This window comes from Micropterus salmoides, unplaced genomic scaffold (genome assembly GCF_014851395.1).
Source record: "Micropterus salmoides isolate LMB-PRFRI ecotype aquatic unplaced genomic scaffold, ASM1485139v1 Ms_hic_scaffold_22, whole genome shotgun sequence".
NCBI classification, from domain to species: Eukaryota; Metazoa; Chordata; class Actinopteri; order Centrarchiformes; family Centrarchidae; genus Micropterus; species Micropterus salmoides.
Window position 1 is genome coordinate 14,935,043 of NW_024041373.1, and position 17,499 is coordinate 14,952,541.

The 17,499-nt window shown below is 38.7% G+C and overlaps 1 protein-coding gene across 6 annotated transcripts in view; it reads right to left on the bottom strand.

The window, feature by feature from the left end:
* Positions 1 to 2,660: 2,660 nt before the first annotated feature.
* The window catches only part of hpse2 (heparanase 2), a 57,302-nt gene continuing 42,463 nt past the window's right edge, over positions 2,661 to 17,499 (bottom strand). Inside the window, exons 7-13 of one of the 6 annotated variants that reach the window (XM_038737979.1) lie at positions 14,751 to 14,844; positions 13,764 to 13,870; positions 13,404 to 13,518; positions 9,907 to 10,052; positions 7,571 to 7,717; positions 7,411 to 7,459; positions 5,044 to 5,204 (exon numbers count right to left, since the gene is read on the bottom strand). In XM_038737979.1, coding sequence (XP_038593907.1) covers positions 5,160 to 5,204; positions 7,411 to 7,459; positions 7,571 to 7,717; positions 9,907 to 10,052; positions 13,404 to 13,518; positions 13,764 to 13,870; positions 14,751 to 14,844 — 703 coding nt within the window. In that variant the 3' untranslated portion in view covers positions 5,044 to 5,159. Of the gene's footprint in view, positions 5,205 to 5,672; positions 7,460 to 7,570; positions 7,718 to 8,353; positions 8,581 to 9,906; positions 10,053 to 13,403; positions 13,519 to 13,763; positions 13,871 to 14,750; positions 14,845 to 17,499 lie in introns of those variants that run through there. The other 5 variants (XM_038737980.1, XM_038737976.1, XM_038737978.1 and 2 more) reach the window with 5 other exon arrangements.

A 17,499-nucleotide genomic window follows, 5' to 3' on the forward strand; every position in this document is an offset into this window, starting at 1 on the left:
GTATTTAATATTATCAAAAGTTAGCATTATAGTCGTGGTCAACCGATGGATTTTTCAATGGCCGATACTGATATAGTATCTATATCAAAACAAAGAAAGTCATGTATTATTTCATTATTCCATGCAGAGTACAATCTAATATACATGGTTGTCTTAGCCAGTACCGTGTTGTTTTAGATGGAATTTTTATTCATTAATGAAATGGTGTGGTCTTTATTAAGGGAAATCATAATGCTACAGCATGCAATTCTAGACATTAGTTCTTCCAACAGTTTTGTTTTTGGCCTTTTCCTCTTTCAATGTGACAATTCCCCCATGCACAAAGCCAGCTCCATAAAGAGAAGTTTGGTGTGGAGGAACTTGACAGGCCAGCACAGAGCCCTGACCTCAACCCTATCCAACACCTTTGGGATATATTAGAACAGAGATTGCGAGCCAGGCCCTCTTGTCCAACATCTGTGTCTGACCTCACAAATGCTCTTTTGGATGAATGGGAAACAGCTCCCACAGACAAACTCTAAAATCCTGTAGAAAGCCTTTCCAGAGGAACAGAAGCTGTTATAGCTGCAAAGGGGGGGGCAACTCCATATTAATGCCTATGGATTTAGAATGGGATGTCATGAAGGTATATCAGCCTCGTGAGTGCAGGTATCGGCCGATGACGATTATCTCAAAATGCCAAATATCAGCCCGATAAATCGGCCGACCATGTATGCTGCATATAAACAAACACAAACACACCAAAACACCAGGCTGTTTCTCAGAGACTGTATTGATTGCTACAACAAACCTGTGTTGTATCATAATATTCAGCGCAGATTGTATGCTTGGCTTCTGAGCGGAGCAAAGAACCCCATAGTAACGTAAATATTTATATTTTATTAACCTTGCTTGGGTCAAAGTGGTCCAAAATGCCAAGAGTTCTACGTTGTGGGCCAAAGTCTAATCTAGTCCATCAGTTTTCTGGGGATCCAGCATTCATGGAAATCTTATTTAAGCTGACTCCTGTATATACAGAGTAAACATCATGAAATCCTCAGTGTATGCTAACAGGGCGAGGGGGCCTTGCATGTCTCAAAATGGATCACTGAGTATAAACAGTGTTAGGCAGCCCTGGGTAACAGTTACCTCCACTAAGGAGGCACTGTCACGCAGAAGTGGCCAGACACGGTGCAGTCCTCCTAAATCACAACACAATTAGATTTTGTACGAGGAAGTGACGCTCAGCGGTTGTTATCACAAGGTACAGGTTTATATGAACCAGCGTTTGCCAAACAAAACCATTGGCATGGACTGGTTTGATAAGATCCTGGTCTGAATGTCAGGAAGTTTGCTAAGGCCTTATTGATCATTATCACTTTGGTCAGTTATTGTTAATTCTTCACTTACAGCTCAGGGGTGCTCAATTTACACAGCAAACATACTTTAAATTTTATGTTGGTCCTGTTTCAAACTAGAAGTTATTTAGATTACATCTCACCCTGGCATACAATGTTTGATGCATGTATCAAACATAAAAATTGTCTTAGAACATTTAGAACAGCTCTCTCACTCTCTGTTTTGCAGGTTTGTATGTGCTTTGTAAATAAAGCATGTCTCCATATTCATCTAAATGTGCATATATAGTATGTATGGCCCTCACAGTATAATGAATAATAGTTTTCTCTCCCTGAGGCCCGTGATTAAATGGTCCAGGTGTTAACGAGTCTGGTTTTATTCTGACACATCAACAACGTTGGCCTGTTTGAAATCAACCACATGTAAAATGGGACTGTTCCTGAAGTTCATTTCTGAGACCAAACATTTCTGTTACTTACATGAAAGCTAGAGCCCATTTCTCATGAATGGAACTTAAAACAAAAATATAATTAAAGGTACATGCTTTGGATCACGGATCTTGAAGGGCCGCCAGTGTTAATGACTCACTGTCATGAAACTTCAATACAGTTCAGCCAGTCTTGCTTTCTATAGAAATCATTTCAGTGCAGTTTTCTGTCTGAACAGACAAGCATTTTAATCCAGGGGCCCACAAGATCTAACCGTAGTCCTTCATCTTCCTTCTACATGATTCTACCACGCAGATCCCAGGTGCCTATTCATCAGCAGACACAGAGCCAGGTCTGGCCCAGGTTTAGTCTGTCTGGGCCAAAGCTAAGATCTCGAGGTTTTAGGCCCATCCTGGCTTCATGTTTCCCATCAGCAGCTGCCTCATGCAGTGACAAGACAGCACTCTTCCCACTACAAAGACTTGCTCCAGCTGCTTTCACATCTGGGGCCACAGAGTGTAACAGTATCTGTTTGTAAGAGCGAATGTGTATGCCACCAGCAGAACCTTTAATACTCCAGTACCTTTGTTCAAGGACTCAGCTAGAATTACAGTTTTTATTGATAGGTTCTTTTTCTACGAGGATATTTCTGCTTTTCTTTGTGCTCCCGTGCAAATATAAATCAGGTTCGCTCATCTCATTCTCATTTTCTTCTATTGCAACCACTTGCTTCTGCAGATCCCTGTCATATCCTGAGAACTGAGTCCCGTTGCATTGCTCAATGTTAATTCGCATGATGGGACCAAATCCTCAGTTGTATGCAGTGTAGTGAGCTGGAATGCATTCCCTGCTTTAGTGCAGATTTCTCTGAATATACAGAACAAATATGACTTCTTAGGTATTTGTAAGTGTTTATTATCAATGTAAACATTTCTTTACAAAAAATAATATATAGGCACACTTCACATATTAAAATAATGCTCTCCAAAAGAAATATAAACACCTCTACATTAACTATGAACACATTCAGAGGACAAATTATATCTTTATATTTAATAAATTCAGACACTGAACCTGCTCCTGTTTCCACCATCTAAGAGTCTAGAAATGCTATCTTTGTTCTTATTCATGTCAATTCAGAGTACATGAACAACATTTTTGACTCAATCTGTTGGTTTTAGTCTAGAGAATAACGAGCCCCTCTTTAAATAAGATCCTTAAAATATTATGAAATAAAACAAAAATAAATGCAGATGTGAAACATGGGTTATGAACCATAAACCATCTTAAGGAAAGCCCTTTTCTTGCAAATTGTCACACTGACGTTTGCATTTTAACACAGTCACTCCTTCAACCTGTTAGTCAATGAATACATTCTTAAAATTATTTTAGATTTTTCTTTAGAGTTGGGCATTAGTGTCACTAAAATAACTGAGTCTTTTATAATAGAAATGTAAAAACAAAGCAAAGTATTTAATTATATAAATTAGGTGTGTAAGTAAACTTACCAAGCTTAAATCACTTATTTTCATCACTCTTGTTTTATGTACAATACATCATCTAATAACATGACAGTAAATTTGTACAAAATTCTGTAAAATATATAATGTAAATTTAGTACAAAAAAACCCTAGCAGCAAAAGATTATAAAACGTGAGATCACACTGAAGATAGTGAGATAGGTTCAAATACACCTGAACTGAACTGGTATTTTATAAGTTTTGAATCTAAAGCAAAACCCAGATTTTGTGGCTGCAGGCAATGTGAGGACAAATGTTATGGATGGGTTCACATTGTTCATTCGATGTGCATTGCCAAACAGTACCAACAAGACATCCTGGCTATCGTACTCTGCAGTTAAACTGATTAAAACCTGCAGCAGAAAAGTAATGATACACAAAACATACAAAAACAGTAGAGTGTGACGAAACCTTGCATTATTAAAACGTGATGATATTTCTTGTCAAGGTGAAAAGCTGTCTCATGATATCAGCATGACGGTGTGTGAAGGTGACATTAGCATAGAAGATGCCCCCGCCACTTTTAAATCGTTTGTTTGGCAGCATTTTGGGTACCCGGTGGAAACAATAAACAGCCACAGAGTGACAGACAAGGCACCAACAATATGTAAGCAACATTTCAAAATGCACCTGCACTTCTGCATTTTGTGACTTTTAGTCAAATAAAAAACAATTTTTCCAATCATATCGTTCGTCATCTAAGATTTCCTATAAATAGTATTCAAATGTCTCGTCTCATCTCGTTCTTGTGAACCCAATATCATGTATTGTCTCGTCTCGTGAGCTAACTGTATCGTCACACCCCTAAAATAACAGCCTTTAGAAGAAACAGATTTTCCCTTTAATCCACTTGATATGGCACGGGAAGAAATGCATCTTTCATCAAAGGCACATCAAACAGACTGGACAGACACATCAGTAGCTTTATCAATAAAACACACACATACACACAGAGCACTTGGTTAGTCCAGGCATGAGCTTACACACACACACACACACACACACACACACACACACACACACACACACACACACACACACACACACACACACACACACACACACACACACACCATAACATTTTCTCTTTGTGGAAAGGATCAAGTCAAACTGAGATTGACTTGTGTATGCTTCAGAAATGCTACCTGTTGAGAGTTGTCTCTCATACCTTTTTGTCTGCCTGACAGTGAAGGATTCGGAAAAAAAGCCTCTCTTGGCAGATGCACAGATAGCAAACCCTTGGTTTGACATTCCAAAAGAAGAAAATATAGCTTAACTAAAAGTCAAAGAATGGACTTTTTGTAACTACAAAACTTCATAAAAAGGCATAAAATAATCACTGTCCATACAAGTCTTGTAGCATATGAGGAATTGATGGTGAAAGGAAATGAAAAGTGTTCAGTGCAGCCCTTTTTATGCGTGTTGGGCAAGTCTTTCTTTGTTGGACCAGAGAAGAGAACAAGGAAAACGCATAATTTGGTAGAGAGGTTTAAATATTTCCATTGAAATAAAGGTTTCAAAGAGGCTGTTGTTAAACTACATGATCGTTTTGTGTTCAAACCAAGTGTCCTTAAGTGTCCATGAGCAAAAATCCTAACAACGTGGTTGTCTGACCTCCTTGTGTTTTCCAGAAAGGTGAAAAAAATGAAGAGCCACACTTTTTTTTTTTAAAGCTTTGGGTGAAACTGGAGGAGGGTTGGTGGTTTGACGGCCTTTTGTGCATCACACCGGTATCTCAGGGATGAAGGGTCAATGTTATCTTCGGCAGGCATATGCGTTAATGTTTTTGATGACATAAAAGCCTATGGTCATGGGAGGCATGGCTATAGTCCGTCCAGCCCTCAATGTCTTAGGCTTCAACTCCGGGAATGTCTCATTGTCCACCATAAGCAGCTTCTGTCCGTTCAGCTGGACATGTCTACAAAGAAAAGAAAACATGAAATACAGACTGAATTAGCTCTGTGAGACACTTGACAGTCCCCCTTCTGACACATAAATCTGGTAGTTGTAATAAAATATGCGAAATGAAGATAAGGCAGTAAAGGTAGTTGATAAGGTTTTTTACCTCATCAACAAAAGATATGCAAGTCTGGATCATTCCACACACCTTCTGCCTTTAAGGGTTATGATTCTGTCAGTTGTACTCTTGGGGGTGCTGTTGTTACAATATTGCAATTTCACAACTGCATAGTTTTATCTACAGTTTGGATTGAAATAGTATATTTTGAAGACTTAAAGCAAAGTAAATAGGCTACTTCAGCAGTACAAGTTATAGAGTTACAAAAACTATTAAAATGAATTTAAAAATCTTAAATAAGGATTTCAAAGACAAATCATATTAAAATTATTATTTGTATATAATTTCATGTTACAAAAATATACCTTTGCCTGAGACGCTATAATACTGTTTATTCAACAACATTTCATAGTGTAAAAGTAAAATAAGTTCGCTTTTTGCAAACAGCTAAAACTATTCCTTTGTATTCTGGGAAGGGAGGATCAATTGCAACACAAACTAGATACACAGTAAGTGCAACTGAGAAATGCTGCTAACTTAAAACTGTTAGGTAAATGCTCACATGCAGCTTTGTCCTGGTACAAGAAGCAAATGTCTCACCTTCCCGTATTTATTTGCGCAGCGAAAACAATGAGTTGCTTTATGTCTGCTTTTTGTAAAGGCTATTAATAGCTTTATTTATTTAATTCCCGACATAGCATCAACAATATATAGTAATAGTTTTGCCTGAACAAAACATTTCAAACAATATGAAACATTATTGAAGAGTAGCGATAACACGTCACAGTAAAAAGTTAAGGTGCACACTTTTACAAACAGATTATGGGCTGAACATGAAGATAATTATCACAGGAAGATTGTACAATAATTAATTTAAATTTAAATTTAAAAAATACAGTAGGACAGTCATGTTCAGTGTGACTTTCACATTTTTTAAATCTAAAAATGCCTAGTTCCTCTTTATCTATACAAGATATTATTTAAGTATATTAACAGCAAATCAGTTAATTGTGATAGGCAATATAATAAATCATGTTCTAAAGAGAAATTTCCTCCTCATACTGTATTTGTACTTTATGACACCATTAACACACAACGTTTCAACTTAAAAGTGCTGCTGTTATTAGTAACCATTTTTTAGTGTTATATTGTAAAGTTCACAATAATACAGGGATTAGGTCCTGTGGTTTGTTTGTGTTTGTTTACGCAAATCTCAAATTCAAATATAATAGCAAATTAAATTATGCGCAATAAGTACAAGTTATGTATCAAACGTGCATTGACCTCAATACTTGGCCAGTGTTAAAAAGTCCCAGACAGTCTCAGACAAATTTATAGACATCTGGTGTTTCTTCATTCTTCATTAAAGTCTCTCTGCGCTGCCGGTGGTAAAGGAAAGCACTTAAGGCCCATCGTTAGGTTGTTCTCCATTAGGTGCCTTGCAATCCTGTTCTAACACCTAAAACATCCTCTGTCATTATGCTGTTATTGAAGGATCATGCCTGAGCCTCAATTAAGGCGTATATAGGTATCGTATAGCACAAAAGATGCACACAACCCCACACACACACACACACACACACACACACACACACACACACACACACACACACACACACAGTCCTGAGTCATTAGGCTGTTATTCCAGGATTTGAGGCTTAAAGTCTGAGTCACAATAACAGGCTGTGGGCTAAAAGGAGAGAGGAAGAGACTGAGAGCATAAAGCTTTAATTTTAAGACATTTTAAGGCAATATGAATTATATTACCTTGTTACATAGAGCGAAACATACAATTGTGTTATACTTATAATATAATTGTTAGTAGAACAGAATTTAGACTTAAAATGGGATTACTATGAAAGGACATGAAAAGTCATAAAACATCTGTTGTAGGCCATAAAAACAGAATGAGACGGAGGCACAAACACACTGGAACTCTGGGCTCAGTCATTGTTCCCCTTTAAAAGTTTCTGATAATCATAATTACTTTTTAAACCTTCTTCAACCAAGGTTTTCATCATTAGAGGAAAAATCTTTGAAAAAGTTTTTGGCTTGTGTTTGGGAGTGAAAGGCTTGTACAGCTGTTTTGGTAAACTGGGTCTCTCACCAGTGAATTCGTCTTGTTTGATCTGCATGAAGAAATGGAACGGGATACTCTATAAGAAGACCACATTGTTGTTTAGATAGAAAACAATCATTGTATTCCCCCTGTGCATGCATATGTGTGCATGTGTATGAGCCAGAGAGACAGAGGAAGAGATACTAACTTGGCTCTGAGTCCGTCAGTGCCGTAGGGTTGCAGTAGGTACTGATGGACAGTGTTGTTCCGTAACGTCCCTGCCAACTTGATTTTCTTTCGTGAACGATGCAGGTTGATGATGTAGATTGTTATGGACCCCCTCACATAGTTATGACTAGTACCGTAAAGAAAATGATGAACAACATTAGATTCATTTCCCTGTACATTAAGGACAATCAGGACACAACAAAAAAAGCAAAAAGAGGCTCCTCTCCACATCTGTTAATAGGGATTCGTTATATATTACATTGCCATGTTGAATACAATTCTCTATAATTAAAGATGACTACAAAGAAGAAAGTCTGTGATACTGTATTTTAATCACATATAGGATAAGAATCAAACCACAACTCTTTGATCTAATCTAGATCAAAAGGCTTGCAGAAAAATAATAAAATAAGATAAAGCCTGCTCAACAATGGAATTCCATTGCTAAGCAGTCGATCATAGCATAAGACATATCATCTATATTTAGTATGAACCATGATAAACCGCATTTCATTTCCGAAGCCTTTATCATCCCTATTAAAGCTATCTGGTGAAAAAGTTTTGCTTCTCTTGTACACTATCCAATATTAAAACCTGTCGCTGTATGGTCCGGGGTCTGATGTAGGGTGTGAACACAACGGGCAACACTTCTTGAGTTACACAAACAACAGTGTTTAAGTCTCTCTCCTGAGAGCAAAGAGCCGGGGACACAACTTGATAGGGATACTGGCCAGAGGTAAATAACTAAGCGAGACAGATAAGATAAACATGATAAAATTTAATAAGGGCCCAGATATGAGGACAAAGACAACACAGCTGTAGTGAATAACACATGTCGGCCTTGGTGTTCAGGGTCAGGGCTGTGCTTTGGCTGAACGGTTTGGTTGACATCTCTCGCAGTTGCCACCCCCAAAATATCTCGTCTCATTTTTGATTTGATGTTTATCTTTCTTCTTTTGAGCCCAGGGTGAGCAATTTATTTCATTAACCCTGCAAGACATCCAATATTCAATACATTTACCAAGAGAAATATAGTATTGTACTATTGATGGGAACGCTGTGTTTCTGACTCTTGTTTCTGAGAAACGTGGACCATGGCCCCGAATGATAAATCAGATGGTTAGATGGAGGGAGAGATAATGTTTTCTCAGGCTCTTTAGGTTCTCAGAGATCCAAACCAGGAACATAAACATGTGTTGATGCCGTTTGATGTTGGAGCATTGCTGGAAAGTGAAAAAAATGCCACGCAAACCACTAAAAGGGGTAAGATGGCAGTGAAAGTCAAATATCTAATATGCAAAGGCTTTTCAAACATCTGATTGCCTGAGCACATTTATAGTCTTTGCTGTCTTACACAGTATAGTGAAACCACTAAGACTTCGACACGTCGTCCACTTAAGGCCTGTCTGCGTAAACCACAAAGCGGCAGAAATGCTGGCTTTGGATTGAAGAAGGATTGCTTTAGTGTTTCACTGTCTGATAATTAGTCCAGGGATGATTGGTATGTTGAGTGGTGCTGAGCGGCACCTCATGGCATCGGTATACTCCCAAATTCACCATACACCATACATATCGGGATTGAGTACACTTGTTGAGAACTATTTCAAATATTTGCGTGCATGTCATCAGGCTGTTATGCAACTCCAGCCCATTTATCGACCATCTATCTGTGCAGCACTCCACTATTTTTCTAAGAGATGCTCCACCTGTAAACGAGCCTTGTCTAGAGTAAGGCAGTAAGTCTAGCCTGGTGCTGACAGCCTCTGGGTTAAATGATAACCTTGAACAGGCCCTGGTGGTACTCTTTATCTCATCCCGGCACAGACCGCCTTATTGTCCCTCCCCCTCCCCCTCGAATACCCCCTCCAGCCAATCTGAGATGGGATAAAGGCCTCGCACACCTTTCAGCGGCTCTTTGACGGCAGGGAGGCAGAACCCACACATCTGATAAGTGATACCCGTTAAGTTTTATAGGCTCTGAGCTGTGAATGAGCGGGTGTCTGCCGTCTGCTTATTTATGGGATGCCGAATGGGCCGGCAAGGGATTTTGTTCTTCCCCACCAGACATTAAGTCTCAGGTCAACACAGGGAGTAGAAAAAGTTAAAGCCACAGTCTGTTTTCCATCTAAATCTTCAAGAACATTCCCAAAGTATAGCTACACATCAATGAAAGGCTAGAGGATGTGTGCTTTGCCATCTGTCAGTCTCAAATGAAAAAAAATGACAAGATCACAGTATATAATGATAATATACACTCCTGCTGTGTTTATGTGCAGGTTACAAACTAATCCAAGGTGGTTCAGCTGTAGCACATACTTGTAGTAGCTGGTACAGTGGGCGTAGATGCGTAGCTTGTCTCGTATGACTCGTCCTGGTTGTGGCTTTCTCTGCAGTCCAGCCACCCGCACAGCTAAAACCCTTGGACCGACGAGACGCTTGAAGACCAGAGAGAACCAGTAATCCTGTAAGGGCAACACCATTCGAACACACACACGCAGACAGACATTTGGCATCATTATTGCGATAGTATAGGTTAATTGTATCCTCACAATGCTGAGGACAGGATTTGCTGGGTTGTTGTTTAAAGATACAATGTAAAAGCACGCAGGTGTGGAAATGAAGTTTTAAAGACCTGATCTGACCCAAGGGGAAAACTGTTTAAAAGCACTGCTAACTCCACAGTATTTAAAAGTAAAGGTAAATCTTTTTTTTATTGAGACTCTTTATTTACAAGTGTTGGATTCTGGATTCCATTGAAAGGAAATATTGCTAAAATCTCTATTTTGTTTATTCAGCCATGAAATATCCTGGTGATTGTAGAAAAAGATTAAGTTTTTCAAACTGTGAGAATCAAGAACGTGCCATCAAAGCAGCTAGTTTGTGACAGGGTGAGGAAAGTGATATATTCCACAAAATGGCAAATCCAAATGTGTCAGCACTTTGACACCCAACATTTAGCTGGAGCTGATTGTCCCGTGTAACATGTCACATTGTATCTAACAACTGCTGACCCGTTTAGAATTGACAGCTCTTAAATATGACATTTTTACAAAATATTATGCTCCATCATGAATTGCTGTTTTCTGTTATCATTGTTGAGTGGTCCACCATACTGTGTCTCACTCTATAGACTACACAGACTCAACACCTCTCCGAGAGACCCAGAACAACATGTGTTCCTCAGGAAGTTCCCATGCAATCCTGCATATGGCAACATTTAAGGGCTTCTTTTTTCCATGCAGGCTTTAACTTAATTTGCTGCCAAGGCATCGAAGAAGCAGAGCACAGTATGGAACTGTATAGTGTTGGCCACAGGCAAAGGAGTGTGTGGATGAATGTATGGCCAGAATTGTGATCTATGATTAATACACAGTGTATAAAACAAAGAACAGTTATGAGTCTGGAGATTTATTTGTGAAAGATGGCCAAAGCCATGCTATACTCTTAGTTTGGGTTTAAATTTGTAAAAAATTTATACATTTTAAACTACGTCTGTGTTAAAATCACAGACCAGACCAGGAATTGGCGGGACATGATACTGGATTTTTTAGGAAAAATTTCAGCTGAGGTCCTAAATCAGCGGACTGACTGTCTGCCCATTTTCCTATCTAATAGCGTGTCTGTCTCCCTGTTTGTTCTGCCCCCAACTATGCTTCTCTGGATAGAATGACAGACGGGCAGAAAGACACCGTAATACCATATAGACCAAGAAATAAAGAGAAAGACGGTCACAAATGTCAAGGACTCCAGAAAAGTAAAACCATACTCCAGAGACCAATCAAACCTCAGCTGCACAGTTAAGGTAATAAGAGGACAATAACAAGGAGAATAACAATTAACCTTTAGTGTTTAACTAAATAGGGCAAATGAGAGTCAGACTGCCGTGATTACTCGTGCCTGTTAATCCCCAAGAATCCAAAGATCAAAGTATGAGGTTGTATTATTGCACTGCATCTAGCGGGAAGCTCAACATTTTAGTGTTTTTAATTAAACCAAGTACATGAAGAAGTTAACAATCTTCCGCAGGCTCTAATTGGGTTTCTCGTAAAATATTAAATAGATAACAGCCATTAAAATTAACAGAAAACTCGGAAAGGGTAAACATATGTACAATTATCCTATTGCCTCATCTCCCTGCTTTGTGTCTGAGAAATAAATATGTTTTTCTGACTATTTGAGGGTTAGACAACTGTATTGATTCACCAGAAAGTTTCTCTCTCAGAGCATTTGAAGGGCAATTATTTCAGACAGGAGCAATATGCCTTCGCCTACTGCCAGACACTAAGTACTACCATTCTGCTTCTCAAAGCATGAATCTCAGACAAGAACAACCATCATTTTAGTTTAAGGGTTTACAACCTCTGGAGGGAGACAACAGACACATGTAGAGTATGAACAAAACAAAACACGACGAAAAAGACGACGAGGGGACGATTGGGACAGAAGAGCACGTAAGAAAAAAGAAAGGGCATAAGTGCGGAAAAAGGTGAAGGGGTTGAGTCATTCAGCGGGCAGAAGGCTTGGACTGGATTCCACCAATGTGGGAGTCATCCTATAGGGGAAAGGGCCAAGTCATAAATTTCCAATGCAGAGGACAGGTTGGCCCTGCAGTGAATTCTCTCAGCAGGTAGGCCGTTGCAGCCTTTAGACATCCAGCCATGTTAAAAGCATTGTGATCCTAGCAGGAGACCATCAGTCCCACAAAAATAATGGAGACAAAGAGGGAAGAAAAATAAAGCCATCTCGATTGTTTAATATCCTTTGTTGAAGTGAGGCAGAGGAAAGTGCATGCCTGCCAGAGAGAACTAATGAGGGATTTAGTTGATTTCGAGCCCAATAACATTAAAACAGTATTTTGGGATTGCCAGTAGTCATTCTAGCAGCTTTTTCTGACCAATGCAAGAATAGAAGAATCTTGAATAATAACAAATGTTTGATTAATGCCTTGATTCCAAAATCTTTCCTTTTCATAGTAGAAACAATGATTTACTGTACACCTCCTTAATGAAAGCCTCTCACCCCTGATCTGCCTCAGCTTAATATAAACCCTTTTTTATGAATTAATAAATCTTTTTTACGAACTTGGCTCATGGCAGCATTTTATCACTCCTTCATACTCCATCATTTCCCCCGAGCAAATGAGATCAGTTTAACACTAAGACAAGAATTAAGTCTCCCTTTTTTTAAAGAAATAAAATACCAAGGAATATCATAATGACTTCAGAAGTATAGATCCTACACATCTGTGTCAAAATTCTTTGCCCCTCATCGACTCAACTTAATACAACAACAGCGTAGTTCAGATGATCAATACAGTGTTGTGGACTAAGCTTCTTGTATTTCTGTCTCTGCACGATTCAGACCAAACCATGGAGGAACCTGGGATGGGGCAGTTCCATTTCACACAGTGTTGCAGGCTATTTTACTAACATGCCTGTGTATCAGCATCTCAGGTTGCAGATCTCTCAACAGCCGACCTTCCCGCACAGAGAAGCACACAGTTGTGATGGGGGTTGAGGGGAGCAGTGACACTGTCCTGAGGTACTGACAAAAGGCTAAGGTTACATGGCATTTCGCCCCCGCGTCTAACCACTCATCACCAATAAACGCCTTTCATCTCACCTAATAGCTCCCACGGGAAAGAGCGAGAGGTGCCACCGAGGCACTGGGTATGGTACAGAAAAGGTCCAGAGTGTAACAGGACTGCTAAGGTCAGGTGTTCGTTATTATGATGAAGAAGGGTGAATCAAGGCCCTAACAATGCTAACCAATAGCCATTCTAATCCTTGCTGAACTGAAATTGAGATGCTTACAGGTAAAGGGTTAAAGTGCTGGTCCACAAGGTGTGTGTATCCGTAGTCAAAGAATGAGTGACGCAAGACAACATCAATCCCTTGCAAAGCAGCCATACCCAGCGTGTTCACCCACCTGGAATACACATGAACACATAGACACAGAAAGAAAAATACCAGGAATGCAACAGTATATGCTGTTGATTGAGATACGTTTTGCCACTAAAATACTAAATGTATTGTATAATCTGTAATACTTTAATATAAAAATTATCTATTGCAGCTGATTCAGTTCATTAATATCACATATAAATGCATCATTATGTACTGAACACACCACAATGGTTTCTCAAGAAGCTACAGTATGATGACAGAACTTACAGAAAGCCAGCAGCGTATGTGTCAGAGAGATTGCTGATGCCTCCTGCCCATGCCGGCCCCAGTCCACCCAGCCACACCTTCTTACCAGGAGTATGTGTCTTCACAACCTGTATCAACAAAAACCACGCTGAAATCAACTTTGTGAAAACTCTATTTGGATTTAACCTCTAGGTCCTTTAAATAAATGCATTATTTTTTATTTAAAAATGGCCATTACAATGGGATCAAACTTTTTTTATGTGTAAATCAGGTAATTTGTTTAGGTATTGACGAATTATGTTTTGTTGTACTGAATAGTTTTCTGATACTGACTGTATTTTAGTGACCATGCAAGCTGATGGAAAGTCAACAAAGTGGCAACAAAACACTTCAACATATTTAAATAGACACAGAAACATCAAGATTTATTCTTCACTGTACACATACACATTTAAGAAACACAACAACCTGATCCCACTGACTATGGCTGAGTGGTAAAGCACAGGAGAATCCCACCCCCATTACATTTCACTGAAAGTTTTGTTTCTGTGATTGGTTCTTTTTCCCTGAGGCACTTTGGCGCTGTTCATCTCTTACAACTCAGCAAGTCTGCCACAGCAGCTAGTGTTCATAACATGACCTCATGGTGGACACAACCATTTTACCTTAAAGGGTCACTTATGTGGTTTGCACATTTGGCTTTGTCATCACAAAAGCTACCTGAGGGCTGATCTGTAACTTGGCAAACTCAAAACAAATGCAAATATATTTTTTATGATTATCTTCTTATCCTTCCGCAGGCTCATCTGAAAGTCTATATTGACAGAAATGGGGTAACGTTGTTTAACAGGGAATAGAACTAAGATGTGACCTCTGAAATATACCAGATATTTCATATCTACAGTACAGATCTAGAAGTCACCTAGGGTATGAATTGAGCAGCCACACATACATCATATATAAACTGAGATGATTTTAATTCCAGGACTTTGAGGGAAACTTAAGTACCTCAGTGACTTTAGCGATCTGTTCTGTCAGTGTGTCCAACAGACGAGTTTTTAGGAAGTCCTCCACTTTGTTCACTCTGCCATCCATGTAATAACTGTAATGGAAATGTGACATAAGATTCTGTGAGAGAAACACTCTTTACAAAGTGAGCAACAAACATTATTGTTATTACATTACAGATGGTAAAAAATAAACTGAAATGTACAAGCTTCGTTGTGATTCTCCATCCATCCATCCACCTGCTTAACCTCTACAGAGTTTGATCTTGTATCACTTAAAATCAAAATGAATACAAATTTCAAGTTAAAATGTGAATTAAAACTATATATCATTTAATGTTATTATATCCTCCTCCATATTGACAGTCATGAAACACCAAAAAGGGCGAATTTAAGCCAAGTCAAAAAAGCTTTATAATCTATTCACCAAACATAATTTCCAATAGTGTCTCCCCACTAATAAGGCACTGTCCATATCCCATGTTATTAATAAATATTGTCCAGTTTCATTAGGTCATGTGCAGTTGAAAATCCTAGTGCCATCTACCTACATCACCTTGGTAAACAATATCCTATGACATACTCTAATAACATATTACACTGCCAGGTAGGTCAATGACATTTTAACTGTATAACAACAACAACAAAAAGTGAAAAAAAATCACAAATGGAACACAAGCATCAAAGCTGCGGTGGCTCTTTATGGACTACAGCTTTAAAATCCAAACCACTAAGTAGAATTTCCATTGGCTTCAATACACAATACATCAACCGCTATGATGAACAGGAACCGACATTTTCAATTACAGTTAAGTGTACTGACTTATTAAGATGTGGGATTGCATAAGAGAGGAATTGGAAGCCCTGAGATTTAAGACTGAGACTGAACAACACAGACATCCATCTGTGGAGATACTGTGTGTGTGCGTGTGTGTCGATGTAGACACAGAGAGATGATAATGAGAGATGATGTTAAGAGAGGGTGATGGGAGAAGGATTTATTGGTAGTTAGAGCCAAAGTCCTGAGGAACATCACCCTGTGGGCAGATAGAAAGCGTCTCCAAGAAGAGAGAGGAAAACAAGAGAGCAACAACCACACACTCCAGTTCATGTTTCAGGTGTTATTGAACACATTTAATCCTTTTTTATACTGCAGTAGAAAAAAACCACATTTGATGCGTGAGTCTTAAAATCCAACTATAATTTATGTCTTCAATCAAATGACTCACTCACTCATGATTAGTATAAAACATAAGAAAGTAAGAAAGAAAGTATGAGAACTCAGAGAAGAATACTATCAACAACACTACAACATTAGGACCACACAATACTGTTAAAGTATTGGTTGGTTTAGCTATATTACCAAACATTTTCCCAAATCCCCTACATTCAACAGTTAACTGAGAGGAAATTAGGGAGTTTGAAAGTGCTAATAGTGACTAAAACATAATCACACAGTATATGTGTTTTAAGGTTCATTAGCCAACTGATGTTCATGGTCAGGAAAATCCAGATCTTACAGACTCTAAAAGAAAAAATATTATCACTTCAAGTGCTACTCAAACCTTTCAACCTCTCATTCAAAGATAGTTTAAGGCAAAACTCAAACACAATGATTACTGTCTAGTAACTTGGTTGTAACATTTTGATGAAGTGATAGAATGTACCTGCTTCACTAAATATTTGTTATTTACTTTTTTGTAGACAGCAGCAAAATTTGAATGCTAACTTCATGGGTGTAAATACTAAATGCTAAGAATCCAGCCTCGAAGGGCATTCTTTGACTTCACATCACTTGGATCTGCAGAACAACATTATCATCATAATGGTGGAAAATTATGTTTGCACATTTTATAACCCAGTGATGTCATACAAGGGAAACAATACTGACCCATAGTAGACTGTAACCAGGGGTGGAAATTAACACCCGCCAAGTGCCAAATGCGGGTAGATTTTCCGTTTGGTGGCTAAATGTTGGACGGCTTCCTGCCACATTGGCGGGTAAATACCTTTTATATACAGTCTAGGTTTCAGAGATCCCACAATAAACGCAGAAAGAATATCTGCCAATATGCCGCATTTGCTTATTCATACTGAACACATGTTTGTGGCATAATCCCACAAACCTGTGTGTTTTCACATAGCGGTCTGGCTTTACCGCAACCAGAGGCGTAGAAAAAGACCGTTACGTTTCAATACAACACCGGCATAAACCAACATCATTTCGTCTCTGTTACTGCCAATGTTCCCGGCTCAGAGGCGGATCAAATTGGACCCCCTCTCCGGCTCCAGCACAGTGCAATACTCCCGGAAAAAAACGCAGAGTGAAAGTAGCTTTTGTTAGGAATTACAAAAGTTTTACTTGGAGTGTTTTTAACAAGCAACAGTAAAGGTTTCATGTATAAAAGGAAAACTACTCCTGTAGAGGCATTATTTGGGACAAAACCAACCGAATATTTAGCGACGTGAAATGAGAAAAAGTAATGGCTCGATCTTTAAATCCACAGGCATTCACTGGGACTAGTTTTACAGTACCATGGCTAGTAAAATAATAACAAAAACAGATGTAACACCTGTTAATTAGAGATTTGAAAAGACTGTTACTCATTGTGGAGGAGATTTTTCTTCTGGATCTTCTAAAGCAACAAATGTTATCAATAAAAATACCAGATCAGCACATTTCAGACCGGTTTAAAGCTGCAAATGTTTTGTACCTTTTTTAAAGAACTACACTGTTTTGTGAATAGTAA